General features: G+C 34.3%; 2 protein-coding genes across 2 annotated transcripts; one reads left to right on the top strand and one right to left on the bottom strand.

Annotated features, from left to right (window-relative positions):
- The first annotated feature begins 9,402 nt into the window (after positions 1-9,402).
- Positions 9,403-15,760, top strand: LOC128243207 (putative nuclease HARBI1). Its single transcript, XM_052960810.1, has 5 exons — positions 9,403-10,002; positions 11,069-11,181; positions 11,793-11,904; positions 12,753-12,849; positions 13,062-15,760. Exons 1-5 carry the CDS (start codon positions 9,582-9,584, stop codon positions 13,351-13,353), a joined length of 1,035 nt encoding a protein of 344 aa, XP_052816770.1. The 5' UTR covers positions 9,403-9,581; the 3' UTR covers positions 13,354-15,760.
- LOC128243201 (uncharacterized) lies at positions 15,729-19,354 on the bottom strand. The gene is made up of 6 exons (XM_052960805.1): positions 18,521-19,354; positions 18,068-18,138; positions 17,461-17,601; positions 16,869-16,959; positions 16,544-16,629; positions 15,729-16,362 (listed from the first exon to the last, which is right to left on the bottom strand). The coding sequence occupies exons 2-6, from the start codon at positions 18,117-18,119 to the stop codon at positions 16,163-16,165; spliced, it is 570 nt and encodes a 189-aa protein (XP_052816765.1). The 5' UTR covers positions 18,120-18,138; positions 18,521-19,354; the 3' UTR covers positions 15,729-16,162.
- Positions 19,355-23,648: the final 4,294 nt, after the last annotated feature.

Genomic DNA, 23,648 nt, shown 5'->3' with positions numbered 1-23,648 from the left:
GTGCAGCCGAGTGTATTTCCAGGTTATCTCAAATCAGCCAATAGTGACGGGTTTCTGGGCTTGCAGTAAGCATTTTACTCTGTAGTGATTTCCTTCCCTCAAGTTTGGCCTCCAGTATATATTTAATATGGCCATCCTCCAGCTGCTTTGCGGCTATGTCTTCGTTGCTCAGGGCGGCCGTCCATAGCAAAGTATTACCCTCCCCATACCTAGGTTGTTTTCCAATACCTTTTGATATACTTGGCTCTTGGTCATCTGGATGACTTGTTGATCTTATAGCCACATCAGTCTGATCTTCATTAGGAGTGTGCTTGGTACCTGAATGTCACTTGAGAGCTCCTCACCCAGTCGATTTCTTAGTGTCATCAGCTCTGACCGTCGGAGGCATTTTCGACATGGTCCACACTTGAGGGGTTCCATTATATCAACTTTCGGACAACTGCAATCTTTGGGAGTACCGCATTTTGAAAGTGCATCGCAATGCCCCATCTTTTTCCCGGCACGGTACTCTATTGTCAAGTCATACTGGGCAAGTATCTCTATCCATTTGGCGATTTTACCGCTTGGCTCTTTTAGACTAAATAGCCATACCAGTGCCTGGTGGTCAGTCCTCACCACAAAACGCCTACCGAGCAGGTACTGGCGGAAATATTGTATGAAAAAAAACTGCCAGAAGCTCTTGCTCCGTAATGCAGTAATTACGCTCCGCTTCATTTGTGGCGCGACTAGCATACGCAATTACTCGCTCCCTTCCCGACTGTATTTGGGACAACAATGCACCTAGTCCAACACCGGATGTGTCATTGTCTAGGTAAAAGCTTCCTGCCTCATTCAGAGGGTACCCCATAATGTCTGGGCAAATCAGGGCTTGTTTAAGGGCGATAAATGCGTCTTCGTAAGCTACTGTCCATACGAACGAACGGTCCTTCTTCGTTAAGTCGATCAGAGGCCTCGCTAACCTGTCAAAATCTTTCACGAACCTACGGTAGTAAGACCCTGTTGCCACAAACTGCTTCACCTGCTTCTGGTTCTCAGGTCGCGGCCACCCTATGAATTTGGCTATGTAAGAGGGGTCGGGATTTAACCCTTTTGCACTCACAATGTGGACCATGTAGCAAACTCCCGTCTGAAGGAGATTGCACTTTTGTTAAGTCCGAATGGCATTTGGACCATATCATACTGTCCGAATTTACAGGTGAAGGCGCTCTTTGAGACATCTTTTTTTAGCGGTATCTGAGCGTAACCCGAAGTTAGGTCAAGACTACTAGTGTAGTGACATCATAGTGTCACACAGATAGTAAAAAAACATTCATATATACCGTTCAAATTCAATTAATTTATTTTATTAAAAATTAATCGAAACCCTGTTCCCATGCTCTGATCAGTACATTCTGAATGAACGGTTTTTTGGTTAAAGTCATATTTCACGGTATCAAAACCATTCGTAGATTAACCTCAATTTTATTGGTCTCATTATGTTTGAGTTAGTTATCATATCGTATCTGCTCTAGCAGATATTTTGGAAACGGTCATGGAAATCAATTCGGTAAGAACTTGTACAGTCCTTTGATTTTTTAGAAATTTTCCTTATTAAAATAGAAAGTCAAGAGTAACCTTGTTTCTGTAACCATTTTCCATATTTAATTACATGTTTATCAAGCGCAGTCGAATGAAACTACAGCCTATACAAGCCAGGATTCATATAAGAGTACATTTTAGAGCCAAATTAAAAAACAACAACATTAACTGAAAACATTATAGTATTTATAAAACAGATCAATTTAAATTATTTGGGATTGAATATTATTACTATTCGTATTCAATAGACGCATACTTTGACTCGTTGAATGGTAAATACTTATAAGGACTTTAAAATAGATATGTCTGAGAATAATCGACCGACAAATAAGCTATCCGACGGTTCCATTAACCATAACCTTAAATGTCGATGTCTTATCCCCTGATGAGATATTGATATCCATGGTTAGAGTTCACACATAAATCAAAGCCAGCCGTAGTTTACCATAAGTATTATTCAATGCAAAGGCTATTCGGGGCAATAATTACAAACATCTCAATAATAAACGTCTGTTGTTTAAACACTGTATGGATTTTAATCATCAACGATATAATGTCCGTATCTAATGCAATAGATGTAAGAAGAGCTATGCGACATTTGAAAGTTATCTCTTGAAATTTCATTATTTTGGCATTCTTATTTTTTGAAACTAAACTTTTCTTTACGGACACCCTTTTCCTTCATATAAAACAGACCTCGAGATTGTTATAATTTTATAACACAACAACAAATCAATATTCCTCCTTAACGATAATGTTTCAGCTACCTGTGTAACAACTGGGTTGATGGTATTCCTAATACTTGTTTTATCATCAACTGATTGCTGTGATATTTTCGTAACAAAACAATGCTGTTTCCATCTAACTGTCAAAATCATTTTATCGTAGTGCCCTAAAAGAAGACCATGGAAGGTGTTTCTGCAAATCTGCTGGTATTTGTATTTCTATCTAATCTGGGAATAAATAAGCCTGCCCACGAATAATCTAGCGTTCTTTTACCTGATTGTTTAATGTTGATGCCTGGGTAATCCATGTTATTTTGGCATCAATTAAGAAATGAAGGGTATCTGATATACCAAGAAAAGTTACTTAATATCCATTTTATAAACTGACAATTTAATCGAGCATATCGGTATAGTGGTAGCGAAGGAAACGATAACACATGCTGGCGTAGTATGAAATGGATACTGATTAGACGAAGAATGAGTTAGGCATATTGAACTCTTATAACGACCAATAATCGTGCCTATCATGATATTATAGAAGCAGCCATTTCTACAGCTAGAGATCATGAAACGTCATGTCTGAATCCTTAAAAATCACAATTGTTTACAAAGTTCAACACTGATTATAAGGTTACACACATATTTAATCTAAGATTAGTGTCAGCAGCGGACCCTGATAATCATCGGTACTGGGAGGATGAACAGCTTACATCATACAGGTTACTATGGGAACCAAGACAACAGCTATGATGGTCGCCGATTGGTCAGTTATGGTATAGTGAGGAAATTAAAGGGTGATTTGTATTTTGGGATTACATTCGGAGTCAATAGATTCAATGCTCAGAAATAGATAAAAAAATCAATAACTTTAGTAAGACTTGATGAATAGTGATGTATGTGTTTATTAGTAACTTCATGTACAATCTTTTTTTGTGTTGTATTTGGGACGGGCTTTCAAGGTCAATGTCGCTGTAATAAAAATAAGATAAACAGTTTCCGCTAAATAACATTGCATTGTCATGTACGATTTATATTCTAATTGTTTTTGGGGTTGAACGTGAAGGTCCAGGGCAATGTTATTCATAATAAAATAACGAGCTCCGTTCAATAACTATAGTAAGAAATGACGTTAAGTTATTACACTTGGTGTTAAGCAAACTAATCTGACTGTAAACGACGATAAAACTAAAAGGAGAAGTAAACTGTCTGTTAACGCCGATAAAACTAAAAGGAGAAGTAGATTTCCAGACAAAAACAAATTGGAATGGTATAATATTGACGATAGTAATGACGTCGACATATTCAATTAAAAAGCTCGTTGTACCATCTGTTGTCTTAATTAACGACCGAAACACTGGTTTGTTATGTGTGTGACAAGTAACGGATGTGTATCTTATGGAGACATTAGCACCTTAATATCATGACCAAACAGAAAGTCGTTTCCGAAGTAAAGAGGTATTCTAGCTGCGATCATTAGCAGGAACAAAACAACAACAGACAATGACGTAAACAAACTATACGAAGTTTTACTTTGACGTTTACGCGTCACATTATTGTTCTTACTCTAATCTATATATTACTCTTATAACGCGCTTTCCTAGAGTAACGAGAACTTTTCAACTGTCATTATTGTTATATTGAAATATTAGCTATTGATTTTCCATACATTGTTTTAATGTATCTGCTTGTTAAATTTTCTACTGATACATTTCATCCAAGCATGTTCCGTTTTTCTGTCATTTACTGCCACAAATGTCTTTTCTTCCGTAAATGTTTGTACGTGAATTATAGTTGTTAATTGCCTTATGAGTGCATTTTGATTAACAGATGTATTCAGTGTACAATGGCATAGCTGTTCAGTGTAGACGCTTCAAGTTCCTGTTACCCAAGCAAGTGCAGTATTTCATTAAAGTACCTCTCAATTCCAATATAAGGATATCAGAACATATTGGACTAGTCGATACTTTGAGCTTTGTTTAACAGGTTTTTTAGTAAATTATTTTCGACAATATTAAAATCGTCGCTGATGAAAATATGTTCAACACATACATAACAACAAAACAGGATAAACACTTGATCAATTTAATTGTAATTGTCAGCGCGATCATTTGTTAAATGACACAATATATTTATAAAAACACACACACTTCCACACCAAATTCATTAGTGCAAATATGAATGGCAAGTTTTGCAAAAAGGAAAACGTACAAATATGTTGATTTACGAAGTTACAAATGTATATTATATTTGAAGCCAGAAAATGGCCGAACAAATTACCTATACCAGATGCAGTGAGACTTATCTCATAGGGGTTTCTAGTCGTTTTTTTGTGTTCGACCAAGGGTTATGTTCGGAACAGCAAGTTAATTAAAGTTATGTTGGAATGCCTTAAAGTTCAAACTCGTATAGGGGTTATTTCTGATATTTCTAGGTGGGTTTGCGTTCTACTGACGCAATTCTGTCACCTGCATTAAACAAGGTCATATCATCTCGATCTTGCGGCGACCAGTACAAGATTTCAACACGTTAAACATGACATGAACAGGATAAGCCGTAGGGTAAAGGTCTAAATAATTCCACAGCTTAAATACTTGTGTTAAGGGAAATATAATAAACTTGAGACCCACTTAACACAAAGTTCTTATGGTTGAGCAAAATACAAAAAACGTGTTTATATATTGTCATAATGAACGACATAATTTACTGACATTTTCAATTGGAAATTTCTTTAAGCGTCAACTACAAAAACAGAAAATAGACAGCAGTTTTACACATTTCTACCTTGACATTACCCTGACCTTGACCATTGATGAGCTAAATGGCCATTACGTTAGAAAGCTTGACATCTGTACAAAACTTACATGTTATTGATAAATATTAATAATAATTACCACATGACTAGCCATTTGCTATGACAACGGCGGCCACCTTTGTTCCCATGGTAATCCGCATAATTCCAGCTGTCCATCCTCGCTAAAAAATTGAAATGTACCTATTCCATGACACAACAATACAAAGAAGCGTTCTGGCTGAAATGCACATAAATCACTCTAGGGACTAAACTAATGGTGATCGAAAATATATACCAACTGTTTATCTTTAGGGGTTAAGATCTTTAATCGAGAATGAAATTCGTAAACTACTATTAAGATCTACAAATCCACAAGTGATGCAATGGATTATGTTCAACTCTCAAAATCTTCATTTTTTTATCAGTCGTATACCATGTTGCATTGACTACAAAGTGCTTATTAACAATATTCTTTGGAAAAATCTACATGAAAATTATCTCGACAATCTATTGCAAATAAGAACAAAATAACATTAGTAGCAATGGCTTTACCAAGACCGTGAAAGTCATAACAGTTGTGTTCGAAAAAATAAAATTAGGTATGGTTTATAGCTGTTGCTTTTATTAAGCATATGACCTATAAAGAAAAACCTTTAAATGAAAGTGTAACGTTAGAATGTTCTTATAATTATCGTAGTTTGTTGGTTTGAAATGTTGCCATATAGGGCCTAGTAAAATCCTATACTGGGCTTGTCATGTCACCAAACAGGATATATATACTATTTGTCTACAGAACATGTTGATAAGAGTAAAATGAAATGATGGTTTACTCATGATTTGCTGGATAAAATCTCCATTGGTTGTTTTGTCGTTTATTTTTAGTGTTTCTTTGGGTACACCTTTCCATTTCCTCGTATAAACGAGGGCCCATGACAGCGCAAAGCCGCCAAACGCGGACCAGTGCCGCTGCGGAAATTAAGGACAGGGCATCACGTACATAATTATAAAAAAAAAACGTTTCCCATTTTACTGGAAAGCTGCTCACAATGGTCGGTTGCAGAATCAGCTGGCCATTGCTATGTTCCAATTCATTTTATATACACGTTCTTAGAAAACCTATTTGATATGTTGCGTTAAGGACAAAATATTCAAATTATCTCGATGATATCCCAAAATTTACTCGTTTATATTAACATTTTCTACCGTTGGTTTAATTTTGTGCGATTTCAATTGCAAAAAAATAATAGTTTTTTTACCAACGTTTTCTCATAAAATTAAACTGGAATGTTGCCTTTAAACTTAAATGATTTTCACATCTAGCGATAGTGGATAAGATAAAGAAAATTAAGAAGCAGGATGGTAAGGAAAAAACATAAATAAGGACAATGGTGTAAGGTCAGGTAGGGTAAGGAACACACAAACAAATAGTCATATATTCATACTGAAATCATTGTAATCAAGCGAGATTTTCAACTGCTCTAAGTGTTTTGGAAAACTCTTTTCAATAGTAACAAGATGTTTAGGTTGTTTCCATATCCCTGTGTCATTGGACAATTTACGTTGAACATTTCCTTGCAACTTGAAATTTGTTTCGATTAGGTTTCCTTCTTCACGCTTGAATACGTTGATTGATGATCTATCATTCAGTACTGTTGAATTTATGTAAGCCATTCATTTAGTGAATGTATGAAGTTTTTTGTATATACAAACAAGTTGTGTAAGGAAAGTTAATATACAATTAATGATTTAATTCATTTTAGCACACACATGTCAAGGTTATAATGCTCAATTAGGTCATGGTGAAAATGACGGTAATTGGCGGGACACAAAATTAACTTTCAGTATCTCTCAGTTTTTTTTATATAAAATTCATTAAACATTCAAAACTAACTCATCTGGACAACAGCGACGCAACCATATTAATATTCAAAGCATTGTTCTTGTTTTAATAACTTTACCGAAACCGAATATTTGAATCATTTCTAGTTAAAGCGCAAACAATTTATATTTCTTCCAAATCAAGCATGTCATTTAAAAAGCAACCTCAACTATAAAAACACACCCTTTGAACATATTTTCAAAAACAAAATTTGTTTGTTTTATTAAGAGTATACTACAAACAATATTCTGGCAATCGTTTCATTTTCCATTCTACTTTTTCAATACGGAATATTTACATTCTCTTAGTACTGTTACTATTCGTTCGCTGCGTTCTTTATAGTCATTAATAGTATACGCAATATGTTCGATGTATACTCCCAAAAATAAATTCAGGAACACATACAGATATTCATATATATTGTGAAGCAGCTAGGAATATGTTTAATAAATCATCAGCTTTGTATGTCGTTAGCAAATATGATTGATTGTAAGAATGATTGCATAAATCAATCAGACCCATTGTTGGATAATTTGCCCTGGATAGGCAAGATACATATACAAAATATATTTAGCATCAGCATGGTCTCCATGAGTCTGTTTCGGGTTTTGATTGGCTGGCAGCTGCGAGGGTCCCTGGCGAAAGTATATTTTGTCAGTCAGTGAGGTGCGAGTGAAAAAACATAAATGAATGTTAGGTTGTTGTTAAAAACGTACCAATGTTTAGTAATTTATGTTTGAGTTACATTTTATTTTTTTGATAAATAAAGTAAATCTACCTTTTCTGTTAAGTTCCTTAACAGGGCTGTACTCCCTATGATTAAATAGCCAAAAAACGTACAAATGCGTTACGTTGTGTTCCATTCGTTCTGTTATGCTGACTGATTGACTGTTTGGATGTGTGGAATAAATGTGAGCGAGTACAATATTAAAGTTCAGATTTTTTATGTGAAAAGAATATTACGCGGTTCAGTGACTTGCACTGCTATATTTATATTTTGAAATACAAAGATATTTGTTATATTAAAGTTCTGAATATATTTTGCAAACGGTTTAAATAAAAAAAAAACATAATCTACCGAACAGCCAAATCTTAAGGGAACCATGTGGATGGAGTTATATAAATATTTTATCTTCGAGCAAACACATAAACTTATGTAAGACTCCCACAGGACTGTAACAATACAACTTTTTTATTCTAAATGGCAGCTGAATATAAGTGTAAAAAACGTTTACGAGAAGGAAAGCGCCAAATCCTCCACACAAGCATATGCAGTTTCATGGCGTTGCAATAATAAGTACACGGTATGTCGCTGAAACGCTTTTGAGGAATTCCTGTCACATGCATTTATTTTTCAAAAATATATGCAAATCACCCAACACCCGAGCATTTCTAGCCAACAAACAAAATAACTAAACGTTTTTCTCGACCTAAATGTCCCCTGTGTGTAGCCAAACCAGTCATCTTCCATTTAAGCAAAACGGTAGAGATACTGAAATTTAAACGCATACAAGCACCAACAATGTTTTGGAATATTTCGGTTAAATAAGAACGAACCTGACTATGTCTTACCACCTCCGTAAATTTTCTTAAAACGCATAAATCAATATTTCTTAGTTGATAATGTTTAAGTAGTTTACAAAAGACGACCATATGTCTTGTCAACAATAACCCTATTGCCATGTATCGGTAAATCATTAAGATGAGAACTGGTAAGCTTTAAATATAAATTATTATGAACTATGCGAACTATATGCGTTTTGAAAAATATTACTTCTACTGGACTTTTTCAACTTCTTTCTTCATTGCATTTTAATTGCCATCAATATAGCCTCGATTTAGCGGTTGCAACTTTGAAGCAAACAAATGAGTCAAGTCAAAGTCTATTGAATTACAATAATACATTTCTTTACCTATCAACCACTTTTTAGAACAAATAATTAGGGTAATACTATACAAATCAACTCATTCAATTATGCCTAACTAACAGTAGATCATTTTACAGAAACTGATGAAATAGTACACCGATCAGTTGTGGGAATTGACCAATTCTGTTTGGAAGTAATTGGTTAATGCCCGAATGCGGGATATATATATATATAAACAGTGTCCATATTGTTATGCCATCAATCCAATTGTGTGACAAAGTGCAATACATGTAAGTTGTAGTTCATTAAAATGCATACTGCAGACACAGGACGATTACAGAAGATCACAAATTCACACACCTTCGCCTCAGGGACAAGAGCAGTAGCCTACCATCACAAGGATCCTGGTTACAGGCCGAAAGGATCACGGCCAACAAACGCGAAACGAGCGACTGTAAATTTGTCGTTCGGTGACATGGTCTAAGTTGCTTGCAGATCAAAGATAACATTTACTTTTCACTGACAAAGGCTTGGCAGTAAAGTACGGGCCCCAATTTCTCGAAAATTCTTAAGTACGTTAAATGTGCTGAGCGCGTTATTAACGTGCTCAGCTTGATCACGTTAATTATTTGCATTTCACGAAAAAATAACTTGCTCAATAACTTAATTAAGTTGGATGTTGAGCACGTTATTTGAGTCAACTAGGTAGTTGATTTAAGTCAGTTATTTCTCTCTCAAATATGGCCGCCATACAGCATCGTCTGCAGATACTACGCCAGAGAACTCGTGATCTTCCGTTTCCGAGGGTCTTTCAAGACCGTTCAAACCCTCTGGAGACTCTATCTTCTCCTGAAATGTTCCAGAGGTATCGTTTCCGTCCTCATTCTATTCTTCTTCTCGTCAACATCCTTTTTCCTTACTTGGAACGAGCCACTGGACGCTCCTGTCCACTACCCCCTCTTCTTTCCGTACTTGTTTCTCTCCATTTTCTGGCAACTGGAGCCCACTATATCGTTGTTGGTGACGTCCATGGCATTTCCGCTTCGTCTGTCTGCCGCGCCATCAAAACCACTGTCGCTATACTTTCTGGAGTTGCAAGAAAGAAGATCCAGTTCCGTCGGGATTTAGATGCTGTAAAGGCAGAGTTCTTCTCCATTGCCGGTAAGTAACTCCCTATCCATACACAATTGAGATATTCCCCAATGTTCCGGTGACAAAATAATGTTCATTAACATGCACATGTTAATATTTCTTTGAAACTGTTTACTGTTCTGATGAATAACATTCAAAACAAACACCTTTAACCTTCGATCCCTGTCGCTTATGACGTAGCCAATCGCGACTGCATGAGATCGATGATTGAACGCCGATAAAATTTAACATGCCTGGTAAACGCAAGTTATTGCACTTATATGTAAAGCAATGTCCAAATACTGACATATATAACGTAGTTATCAAACAAATGATCGTTTTCTAGTGCCACTTCACTCAACTTATGGTATCATTCTAACGTAGTTTGACGCTGTATCATACTGAGATAAGTATTGACATTTGTATATCCTATTCATAAAAAAACTGTAATTAATACTGCCATGGATCCGCATGCATGAAAATAAAATCATACGCATGCGCATAAATGAATGTTATGACAATGTGAACTGAAATAAGGAAGTAAACTAATTGTTTTTAATTATTGATGGATAGTGAAATACAAATGTTTGATATTGAAAGCAATGGAAACACGCATTAATATTGTGTTACACGGGAATTTATATATGTATCATAACCCATACAACGTGAAATAAGGAACAAGCAAACGGTAGGTAAACAATGTCGGTTTTAATACATGTATAGTACTGTGATCGGAGTAGCTGATGAATTTGAATACAATGAAGTTGTCATTTCTGAATGTGGTTTAAGTACAATATCTTTCAACAAAGTTTACATAAATTTTTGATTAGAATCTAAATGTGAAGGAAATATTTCAGTCAAAATATCATATTTATATACTGTACGTAGATGTGCATTGATTACATTTGTAGATATAAATTATATTGTGGATGAAATTGTCGATATAATCGCATATACCCCGCCACCATTTCCACCCAACTCTTAGTTATTTACTCATTCTACTCCATATCTGTAAATGGATTAAATTTAAATAATAAATTTATTTCTTCATTTCTTAGAATATTTACACATGTTAATTGGAAGTTTGCGTTTTCAGGATTTCCAAATGTCATTGGACTGGTGGATGGAACCCACATACGAATAAATGCCCCTCACCAGTATGAGGAGGACTATGTAAATCGTAAGGGCTATCACTCTATCAATCTGCAGGTGAGAACTTACATACTGATACAACTGAAAATGATATAACTGTCTGAAAAAAGATCATAACTGTTTTGTTGTCAATAAATCTTAGATGTTCTAGTTTTATACGAAATGTAATGGTCATCCTTACCAAGCTGCAATGTTGTATTTGTAAATTGTTTGGCCTTCGCATGTAGCTTATAACAACTTTCATAGTGTACTCACTTGCCTTGGCAATGCCAATGGTGATAGTATGATTGAAAGTTCTTCCTGTAAATTTCATGGTTTTAATAATATATCAGTGGTCGAAATTAGCACAAGCATGCAAGCCACGCACTAGTAAAATGTCTTCCGGGCTTGCTCAAATTCTGAAGTTTATATAGCAGGGCTTGTTCAAAATCATGATTCCATGCAATATAGTATAAGAATTCGGGTTTGTTTATCCGAAAGTCTAATTTCAATGACTGACATATGAATTTTTGCTCTAAATGTACTTATATCTTCACTAGTACACTCCTTGCAATCATGAAGAAGAAACACTCACTTTTCATTGTAATACTCATTATTTTTGTTCAATCTTACTCCAGAAATGAACAACTGGACTGAAACATAATCAACAATTGTCATTGTATTTTCAGATGGTATGTGATGCTGGGTTCCGGATTCAAAATGTAGTTGTGAAGTGGCCTGGAAGTGTCCATGATGCCCGCATATTCCGGCAATCTTCCTTATGCCTGGATTTGGAAAATGGTAAATGAATCAATGCTCGTGTATTTCAATGAAAATGCATTTTTCTCTTACTTTGATGTCTCATTTAATGTCATATAACCATACAAATACACACATTTTCTGAGTTTAAGATTGCCAGGTATATTTAAATGGTAATACATAATTTAACAGGGCGTTTGTTAAAGGAAGTTTGTAAGTAGATTATTACCTAAAAATGGGTGAAAACTTTCAGTACTAAAACTTCCATAATCTTGAAATTTTCATAACATGTTGTCAATATTTCTGTTAAAATGTTTTCAATTTGAATCATTCTTGATGTAAAATGATTTTTTATTATACAAATCTGTGATTTTTGCAAAATAAAATTGTTGTTTTTTTTTAAATAAACAAAGTAATTGGAAAAAAAGTTTTGTATATAATTTAAAAATAATTGTATATGGTACTTTCATTAAAATAATTGATGGACATAACTTCCAGTTTCATATTCTTAAAGCTGCACTCTCACAGATTGAACGTTTTGACAACTTATTTTGATTTTTTTGTCCTGGAACAAGCCAACTTTTCAGAAAATCCATGTAAACCATTTATATAAGACTGCTGACAAAAATCAGATGGCAGATTGTTCAAAAATTGATATTTTATGCATTTTTCTTAAACCGTTAGTAAGATTAATCAAAGATTCTAAAATTATTGCAAACTGTAAAATAATAAATACACAAAATCATATATTAAGAAATTTGTGGTTATTAATAGTTTTTACATGTTGAAGCCTGAAAAGCAGTGTGAGGTGTAAATATTCATGTTCTTATTGACCGCATTTGATTATGTCTGATGTATTTTGATGTTGTATTATATAATATGTCGAACAGGTGTCATGGATGGTTACTTGCTTGGTGACAGTGGTTATGCGTGCCGACGTTACCTTCTAACGCCGTACCTGAACACACGATCACAAGCACAGGAAAGGTATGATACTCATGCCAAGCAGGGCAAATAAAAGAAATGTAACATATGTAAATGATAAGATGTGCTAAAATTTGTTTAGATGTGTAAGTGACATTTCACTCATACTGGATCATGTTATTGCTAACTTTGGGACCATCTAGTGTCTAGTACCTTTAACATTAATTGCGTTGTATAATTATATGCCCATGATATGATTGTTGTATAAATTTCAGATATAACAGAGCCCTAGTAAAGACTCGAGTCATTATTGAACAGACATACGGTGTGTTGAAGCGCAGGTTTCCTTGCCTTTCATATGGCCTTCGTGTACAGCCCCAGCGATGCTGCCAGATAATATTGACCTGCTCCTTCCTCCACAACTTTGGTCTAGATAATGGAGACATATTTGATCGTCTGGACGGTTTTGATGTTGATCAACCAGATCATGACTTTCATTTTCAAATTCAAAATCCAGGCAATGGCCTTCTTTTCAGAGATGTTTTAGCACAAACATTCTTCTCCTGACTGATATGTTCAGTTTCCTTTTTCATAAAAGTGCTGTAACTGTTATGACAGTATTTGAGTATTTGAAAAAAGTAAGAATCATTTTGTTTTTAGCTGAACTGAATGAAGAATGGAGAACTATACTACTCTGCGTTATGTCGGCAGCAGCGTCGGCTGGACATCTTGTTTAAGATTTTGCATATACTGGTATGCACATTTAAAGCTGCACTCTCACAGATATACCATTTTTGCCACTTTTTTTATTTCGTGTCTTGGAAAGAGCAAATTTTTGGCGTAAATATCTGCAAACCAATGATATAAGATTGCTGACAAAAAATCTGATCGTAGATTTTCATATTTCCATACCAAAATTAATGTTTTATTGCTTAAACTGTTACTAACAGTATAAGGAAAATGCATAAAATATCAATTTTTGAACTTTATATAACAATCTGCCATCTGATTTTTTGTCAGCAGTCTTATATAAATGGTTTTCATGGATTTTCTAAAAAAATGGCTTGTTCCAGGACAAAAAATAAAAAAAAAGTCGTCAAAACGTTCAACCTGTGAGAGTGCAGCTTTAAGCCATTATCTCTAGTTACTACATCATTTACTGCATTGAAACTTTGGATATGTATTCCCATTTATATAACTTACCAAATTAATGAAGTAAGATAACACTTATTTGAGTATAGTGCAAATGGGCCTTTATTATTTGACTTTGAAATTCTGGTAAAAGTGTTGCATGTAGGCACACATAGGTTGATATCTCAGCAACTACTTGATGTATCGTGTTGCATTGAGATTTTATACAATGGTACTAAACCATCCAATTTACTAAAAAAACAAGTAAAATAACTATAGTTTGCATTAACTTTGGCATCACTCTAATCCAATTTAAAGTGATCCATGCATGTTTCACCAAAACTTTTCAATCCTTACACTTAAAAGCGACGGAGTAGTCGAACACGCTGTCTCTGTGACAGCTCTTGTTAATAATTGCTTCGAAATGTTTTCCACCAACTCTGGTTGTCAATCCCTGTTTGAGGTTCATTTGATATCATTATATACATGTCTTATTTTCAATTGGAATGCTGACAGTTTAAGAGAAATTGCATTTTCTCTTAATGTTTTTTGCTCATCTGATGATCATTTGCTACTTCCGAGTGTGATATTTCCATTGCTAGTCTTTTGAGACATATCAAATATTTCTGTTCCAATGGTGTTTCATGCATAAGCCCATATCCTTGATACTTTCGTAAAAAAAATGCATTTTGTTTAACAATCTTTATTTCTGTAATAACTCTCTTTAAACTACCTGATATTAAACAACAAAACAAATAACACATAAGTATATATGCAGATGTGGTCATAAAGACTTTCATAACGTCATATAACTTTTATCACATGAATTAACTGTACATATCATCCTTTTACATAGTGTACCTTTTGCAAATGTGACAATCAATATATTTGAAATATGGCACTTAAAAAAACAGATGAAATACATGTCAATATCTATTTTATGTTATGTTATTGAAAAACAGATGAAATACATGTCAATTTCTATTTTATGTTATGTTATTGAAAAACAGATGAAATACATGTCAAGTTCTATTTCATGTTATGTTATTGTGAAGAACATGTTAGGCCTCCATTGTCTGTAAATTTCCTTTATGTTTTAGTTTAAAGTAGTGTTATTCATTTATCTTAACATGGTAGATTCATTTAACTTCACATGGTAGATTCATTGACTAAAAACTAGGTCACCTGGTCAAATTAAATGAAAAGCCTATTAACACTATAGAGGTTTCATTTATGACCATATTTTAAAGAAACTTGGACAGAATGTTAATATCAATAATCCCTAGGTCAAGTTTAAATCTGGGTCATGTGGATCCAAAAACTAGGTCACCAGGTCAAATTGAAGGAAAAGCTTGCTAACACTCTAGAGGTCACATTTATAAATGTATCCTCATGTTAACATGTTAACGATAATTATGCTCATGAAACTTGATCAGAAGGTTATTCTTGATGATCTTTAGGTAGAGTTTGAAACTGTGTAATCAGAGGTCAAAAACCAGGCCACTAGGTCAAATTATAGAAAAAACTTTGTAAACACTGTTACATTCTCTATTTGATCACCATGAAACATTGTCTGAATGTTTGTGTTTATGAAGTCTATGTCAAGTTTGAAACATGGTAATATGAGTTCAAAAACAAGGTCACAAAGTCAAGTCAAATATTGTTAAAAAACTTTTGAGGCCATAGTTCTACTATATCTATATGAAATCTGATCGGAATGTACTTACTACAGCAAGGTAATTGAATTGGACCAGGTGAGCGATACAGGGCATTCAGGACCCTCTTGTTTAATGGAAAAATACGAAAAACTGTTAAACCTAAATAAATTGTAAACTATGTGGTACTTCAGTTAGTTATTTTCAATTAATTGTACACATTAATTCCAAGTTTTTGTCAGTTTTCGACAATTTCCTTTTTTCTTGCAAATTAATCATCTGGTGCACAGTTGCTTTAACATAAGTTCCATAATCAATCAGGGGCCATAATTTGTATAAAGGATAATATGGAGTAACCTTACCTCATCCTGTAACGGACATGAACGACTGTGTGAAGTATTAAGTCAATTAGATGAAGGCTATTCGATTTATAGTGAAAAGCCCAAATTGCCCTAAAACGTTAACCGGACGCAGACGTTGGGCGAGTTGTATAGCCCTCCTTATTCTTCGAAAAGTCGAGCTAAAATGACAAATACGAAGAATTGGTTCTTAAGATGATGTTGGGATTTTTACATTCATTTAAATATATTTTAAGTATAGTTTTCGTTTTCGACTCTTCTCTTCAAAAGTTCAATGTTAAGTTCATGAACTGCTGCCTCCCTTTTGTTCTTTTCCGTCCAATACCTCTCTTGGGCCCTAAATGATTTTAATTCAGCGTTCAAGCGCTGCTCCTCAAGATCGTACAAATCCTCCGTTCTTTCTCCTTTCCTTTTCAGTGTGCTTTTCTTCCCTGTTAAGAAATATTTAGTATGTTATTTCTTGATTTTCATTTATTGACAAACATGTGTTATGCCTTTAATCTATAACATTTAAGTTCTAAAATGTGCTCATTGAATGTAAAGGCTATCTGTAATTGCGGTCATGAGGCCTTCAAACAGATTGATGATTTTATATAAAGGTTTAGTTACCACCTTTAAACATCGGCTTCTTTTCTGCCGCCTGGCGATCACAATCTTGTTCATCTCGCACTGGGCTTGGGGTTTGTATTATATCCGAGCTAAAACAAAACATACATTCAGTAACTGATATGCATCAAGGAACTTTGTATACACATCATACAATTTAACTAATATGTTCTTCATATAAAGTCAAATAGTACTTCTTCAATAATCACCTACTTCCATTGCAATACTACTACTGATAGACGGTCATGTTCAGACAACAGTTCGGTAAATATTCCCTCTCGCAAATGTTAACATAATTAGTTGTCAGTTTATTGTGTAAAGTATAAGTTACATGTTCATGTTGTCGTCAAGGTGTAGCACGATCAGACCATCGTCTCTAGTAATCTCTTGGCCGCTTGGTAATGACTGTGCAACATAAGTGGCTGAAAAAAAGAATTAACATATTAATAATCAATATATTATTCTTAACAATTATGCACAAGTCAATTGTAACCACGCCCCCACCAGGTCCGGGGACAGCCGGGGAAATGGGCCGTGTTTTTACCTTTCATGTGGCCCCGCAGTGCCGGTTGAATGCGGTGGTTTTGTATTTGCGCAAAAAAGCGGGGAATTTGCCTTACTTAGGCTCCCTGGGGTGCGGGGGCATTTCGCGGGGATTTGACCATCACTTCGTTCCCGTAGGGTGGCGATTTTACCTGGGGTTGGCTGGACCGAAAGTCAAAGTCCCCGCTATTCCCCTGACCTGGAGGGGCCGTGGTTACTGACTGGTGCATTATAGTTACAGATCGTTACGCACAAATACGCACGGCCTTAAAGCGTTCTAATGTTTCTCATGTTTTGAATTTTGGCGATTGAGTAACGTTAATATAATGCATATTGAACAATCACAACAATCGAAATATGTACGAATTCAGTAATCTCACCTGTTTCTGATCCTCCGGGAATCCCTAGCAACTGGCACTGATTGTTAGCGTACATGTGGTTGCTAACGAACTCTTCGCATGCTGTTAGGGGCTCAATCACACCAGCACCAGTCATTTTACTTTTATCTACCTTTTCTTTTACTGAATAAAATAACGTCCGTGTATGAAAATGCATTGAAAACAGAAAGCAAAATTCAAGTATCAGTACAGCTACAATGCTTTATAGTAAATATCACTATGCGGTTAACAAAATACGTGCGGCGGTGATTTAAAAGCAAAGGCAAATTAATTGACGTAGATTCTTCACATAGTACAGCATATTGAAGTAAATTTTATCTTTTTTATAGATAATACATTGTGGCAAAAGGTTCCTTATATTTGACTGACCGTCAGTCATACGTACAGGCGACACAAGAACAATTATTCAACTTTTAAATACAGCCGCACCCCGTTGGCTCCAACTCTTTTGGCCAGAATTGCTGATCGAACTGGATAAGAAGGACCGATGTTTATATTTTGAAGGTCAGACATCCCACCTAGCCCGATTTTTCCTGAGTTAGAGCAAACGGGGTTAGACAGTTTAGCGTAGTAAGCGTATTAAGCGAACCTCTTCCTTTTGCGTTTCTCCACATCGTCTTAATCTCGTCAACACTCCTCATGTTCGTAACCAGACCAGAGCTAAAAAAAAACAAAATACTATCGAGTTCTACATCATAATGTTAGGGTGACAAACAAAACGTCAATCTTAAAACAAAATTAGGACATAGAATATAAACAAGTTAATATATTGTAAAACAATATCATTTTTTTTTTCAAAGACTAGCATTCAATAGAATGCATATTATAAAAGCACGGGACTGATTAATTGCGATTAATGGTGATACATTGCAGAACATCCCATAGTTCTGTAATGGCAAGACATAATAAATAAAAAATAGATCGATTGAAGGTTGTTGTATATGTATCCTTATATATTAAACCAATAAGGGTTACGACTGTTGATAAAAAAAATCAATACACTATTACATGAACTTTTATACCACACAGATTTAACACGCACACGCAGTTTGATTGCTCGTGTAGATGACGTCATCGTTCGATGCCTGACATGTGTAAAGTTTTCAAAAATATCAGTCATTCGTCAGACCTGAGGGAAAGCGGTCATACTTTTACACAGTGCAAATCTGATATTTGTGAGAAAAATGGATGTATAATTATCGTGTATCCGTGTTAACATTTTGTAATATACTGATATTATGATTTACATATAATCAGTGAAAGTTAACATAAAGTACCGCATGGAAATAGGGCTGAATTTCCATATCTACTTTCTCAGATTTTGTTCAATTAATACAATAGTTGCTGTTATTCCAGTACATTTAACATGTGATTTTTACAGACAATGGAAAGAAACCTATTTCTCATATATAAAAGCTTACATCGACAAACACTTAGAAAAAGGAAGTGAAAACAAATCATGCTGAAGGTGTCTTGATAAAAATAGACACAACTGTGTTCAACGGTGTGTTCAATTTTTACGGGATTCTTTTAGCATATTTCACAATGATCGAAGCTAAATTTACAATAGCCACAATTATCGAGAGCGATCAGGGATATTTTTTATTATTTTGACATTTCTTCTGTATCCCTGTCTCGAGTCTGGCACAATAAATAATAAACGTCAAAGGACCAGGTGGACTAAACTTTACACGTTACATAAAATATGTGAACCAGGACTTAACAATTAAATAAAAATGATACAGTTGCAGCCAATGAAAGATAGAAGGCACTAGATTCTTTGCGGTAAGATTCTTTCAAAAGTTTGAAATTCATGCCTGTATTGTTTACCGTTTAATAAATCATATGACAAAATAATAAATTATTGTATAAACATGTTTATTGTATCGTATAGTTATTTAATTACTGTAATAATGCATGTTTGATAAAAAAAATGTGAACAAAAGGGCTGTGTCTTACGCATTAAGCTTTTTACAAACGCCTTCCCAGGCTGTATTTTTTAGCTTGCCACCTTGTGTGGCCCCTCGAAATGTTCCGAACAGTACATCGGACTCGACTGATATCAGCTCGAGGCAATAACTTTTCTCTGCTTCTGTCCAGTTGGGAGCTCTTTTGCTTCCATTGTCCATTTCTATCGTCTGTTGTCAGATTTTCCCGAACTTTATACTTTCTTACCTTTTTTACCGAAGAGCTCTCTTTTAACCGAAATGACCGAAAAGATAATCGCGTTATTTTTACTCAGTTGAGTAGCTTATTGAGCACGTTCAAGAAATGGGATTTAGCTAACCTACTCAGCTGAGAGCGTTATTTTTACTGAGCATGTTATTGAGTTAACGTACTTAAGAATTTTCGAGAAATTGGGGCCAGGTGTTTACACTTACATTATCCTTGAACATGGGCGAAAATCGTGTCCTTCTAAATACAAATGCAATAAACGTGTGGACTCAAATTTAAAAAGAAACTCAAAGGGCGACACGATTTGGAACGAAATCCCCCCTTGTTTGATAAGGAGAACTAATTTCCTTTGATAACAATTAGAACAGTCTGAAAGCGATCTGAATTTGTTTGTCAATTCATGTCTACAATTAGGCTAAATTTAGCACTGTCAGTTTTTTATAATAAATAGGTAATCGGGGCATTTCAAGGGACTTTCTCGTTTGATAATGGGTCAAACCTCGGCAGCAAACTGCTTAGGTATACGTGATTAATAGCACTTAAAAAAATCAAGGTGACATTCTGTTCTTTTGTCACAAGTCATAAACATTTCAAAATGAGTAAAAAATCTCAACGATAAGCAATTGTCTGACGATACTAAAAGCCTGTTTTCATAACATCATGATCATGTTAGAGTGTGCGTTTGTTTAGTACTATTTTCAGTACGACCAGAAACTGTTGCTGCTGTGCAATACATACGCGAGTCTCTTTAACGTACTCTCATAGAGTGACAAAGACACAAACCTTGTTTTAGTTCATGTATCATATAGTGGTGAAATGAATTTTAAGTCGAATGCAGTCACATGCAATAACCTTCGATTTCTTCAAGTTATTATTTTTTTTTTTTTAAATCTACCATTTCTGTTACAAGCATGCCCACAAAGTAACGGGTGGTGACTTGAATGTGGCAACTCATAATTCGGACATGACAAGAATTAATTTAAAAAGCAGAATTTTAAACTAATATAATACATATTATGACTTTTTTGTTTAATAAATAATAAATTATTAATTAATAATAATAAATTTTGTTTTTTTTATCGTAAAGAATAGAATACAATTTTTTCCAAAACATTTTACGGATAATGTCAATAGCAATTTGGACATTTTTGGTCTGATCACTTCATCAAACGCCTAGTAAAATTGAAACAAATTATGTTGTATCCTCTAGAATGTCCAAATACATACAGCTTACTCAAATAATAAAAAGCATAGTCATTCACTTTCATAGTTTCAGTAAAAAATATATGATGTAAAGGAAAATGACAATAAACAAATAAGGTCCATTTTTTGAAAAGATAATCAATGAATTCGTGCCAGAGAGCAATTGAGAATCTTTTTTTTTTTAAATTAAATGCGTTTTATGTAAGTGACGCAACCAATTAATGTAACCGTGTAACCCGGTATTCCACAGAGGAAAAACACTATTTCAAAACTTTGGAAAAAAATACTGTAATTATTGTAACTGCATAACTCTGATGAGACGGCGACCAGAAAACTTGTTTTTTTTAGTGAAGACATTGAATTATTTTGATGTAACCGATGAAAGTAATGTAACCGCGTAGCCCGGCATTCCACTTGTTTTACTCATTGTAACAATTGTGTCCTCTTAATCCAGGACAGATGGCGATCTGAAAACAAATTTTTATTTGATGTTTTCTTATGTAATCTCATTGTAAATATTGTGTTTGAATGTTTTGCCTGTAACCTGTTTAACCATAATGTGGGAAAGGTTACAACGTTCGTAGCATAATTTTATGGGCCGATTGTTGGCGCTTTTTGACGTCATATGGATGATGTCTGTTAAAAATATTTATTTTTTGGAAAGTTTTAATTTTTATTCGCACTTCTTCAAAAAATTATGTTTTAGAATAAAAGGGCAATTAAGTTAACACCACCCAATTGAATATTAAGGTCTTTGAAATAATTGCATCAGCGTATAAGACCAATCGGCCTTTGAAACTAGGTCCCTTATGGTGAAACTAAAATCAGTCCAAGGCCGCTGTTGAAAGAGGCCTGCATAAAATAAAAAATATGTAGAAACAAGTGTACTTCAATTGTATTATAACAAATTTATCCGCAAATATATAGCGCTGAAATAAATCTAGAAAGTCAGAATAATGTTAGTGATGAGACAGACCTTTCTTCTGTTTATTTTAAAGAAAACTTGGCATCATATCTTTTAGAGAGAATTCAGAAAAATGAAAATGAAACCGAAACTATGAGAGACCAGCTTGTGTCACAAAAGCTTGAAATCGAAATGCTCCATGAGACGAACGGCAGGATGTAAACGACGCGTCGCCATGACGAACCAAATACTCCGCCAGAAACGAAACAAATGTACCATGGAAGGTCTGCCCTTGTAGGTTACTGTTTAACATATAGCTTTGCTTTTTTATCATTATGATATTATATATGATAATCAACATAAGGCTTAATGTTCTCCATTTTGTCTGAATCATATCATGGAAAACATTTATAAATTTGACGAAACTATATAGAAGCAAGTGAACGAAAACAATAACACTCTCATCAATAATCAATACTTGTTTCTTTTGGTTGATTTGAACATATATGTAGTTTGTTTTTACATTCACTCTTGTTCGTTATAGTTGTCAAATTTAAAAAAAAGACTGACGGAATCAAATGATACAATTAATATTTCCGCTTGTAAATGTTAGCTTTTGCTTGTAGTGATTGAGATATATGAACTTTCTTGTAAGTCTAATTCAGAAGTACTTACCTGTACATAACAAGGTGTATTATTTTTGCCGCTATGTATGTGTTAAATATATTATCATAAGCGAAGGTTTTAAAATTGTAGAAAATAATTGTCTTAGAAAACTGTTAAACAAAGGCTCAACATTTCGACTATTCTAATATTTTTGATACCCTTATATTGGAATTGAGAGGTGCTTATAGTAAGTTGTGCTGGATATTCAGGAACATGATGCGTCTACCATAAACACATATGACATTTTACCCTTAATATATTTTTTAGTTAAAATGCACTGATAACAGAATTTACAAGTCTCATTCACGACCAAATATTTACGCAAGAAAAGAAAACTTTGATGTCAGTGAATGACAGAAAAACTGAACATGCTCTGATGCAATTAAAAAACCAAATCAGTAGAATATGCAATAAATAGAAACAGAAAAAAACTGTATAACAATTCAAAAGCATAGAACATTTCAAGATAAAAATAATGACAGGTGAAAAGCTGTCTTTATACTAGGAAAGCGCGTTATAAAGATACTGTTCAAGCTAGATGACGGACAAGAATGCAAGAACGATGCAACGTAAACGACAAAGTAGAACCATTTATATTACTTTAACGTCATTGTCTGTTGTGGTTTTTTCCTGCTAATGATTGAAGCCAGAAAATATCTTTACTTCGGAAACGACTAGTTTCTGTTGAGACATGACGTAAATGTGCTAATGCCTCCATTAGATACATATCCGTTGCTTGCCACACGACAAACCAGAGTTTCGGTCATTTATTTAAGACAACAAATGCTACAGCGACCTTCCTAAATAGAGTCTGTCAACTTAATTGCGTCCGGATAATACCACTGCAGTTTGTTTTTGTCTGGAACAGCATTTTTCTACAATGTGTATGTCACCGGTAAACTCTTGTATCATTAATAGATGCAAAACACTATTGGAATAAAGTTATATGTTATTGCTTATATGAAAATCAGCTTATTAATACCAAAAATAACAAACAACCGTGTGAAAAATGCTGCAGTCCTTAAATATCAGTATACTTTTTAGTATGATATAGAATAAATAGGTTTAATAAGAAGCATTATTTAGCGAGTATTTAAATAAGACAGAGATAGAGCAATTATCATAAAAACAGTACATTCAATAAAAAAAATATTACAAATTGAATGACAACGCTTGATTGTTTTTATTAGTCTAGATAAGGGCATAACCCGACATTAATAAA

Source organism: Mya arenaria, chromosome 8, assembly GCF_026914265.1.
Source record: "Mya arenaria isolate MELC-2E11 chromosome 8, ASM2691426v1".
NCBI lineage: Eukaryota > Metazoa > Mollusca > Bivalvia > Myida > Myidae > Mya > Mya arenaria.
This window is presented reverse-complemented; position numbering and strand designations above follow the sequence as displayed.

Excerpts from the sequence above, each read along its gene's own strand:
- LOC128243207 (XM_052960810.1), top strand. The coding sequence starts at position 9,582 with ATGGCCGCCATACAGCATCGTCTGCAGATACTACGCCAGAGAACTCGT. Across the intron at positions 11,905-12,752 it reads ATGCCTGGATTTGGAAAATG|GTGTCATGGATGGTTACTTG; the intron begins GTAAATGAATCA and ends TATGTCGAACAG. Across the intron at positions 12,850-13,061 it reads CGATCACAAGCACAGGAAAG|ATATAACAGAGCCCTAGTAA; the intron begins GTATGATACTCA and ends TATAAATTTCAG.
- LOC128243201 (XM_052960805.1), bottom strand. The coding sequence starts at position 18,119 with ATGAGGAGTGTTGACGAGATTAAGACGATGTGGAGAAACGCAAAAGGA. Across the intron at positions 16,630-16,868 it reads CTTGACGACAACATGAACAT|CTCGGATATAATACAAACCC; the intron begins GTAACTTATACT and ends GTTTTGTTTTAG. Across the intron at positions 16,363-16,543 it reads AAAGAAGCCGATGTTTAAAG|GGAAGAAAAGCACACTGAAA; the intron begins GTGGTAACTAAA and ends ATTTCTTAACAG.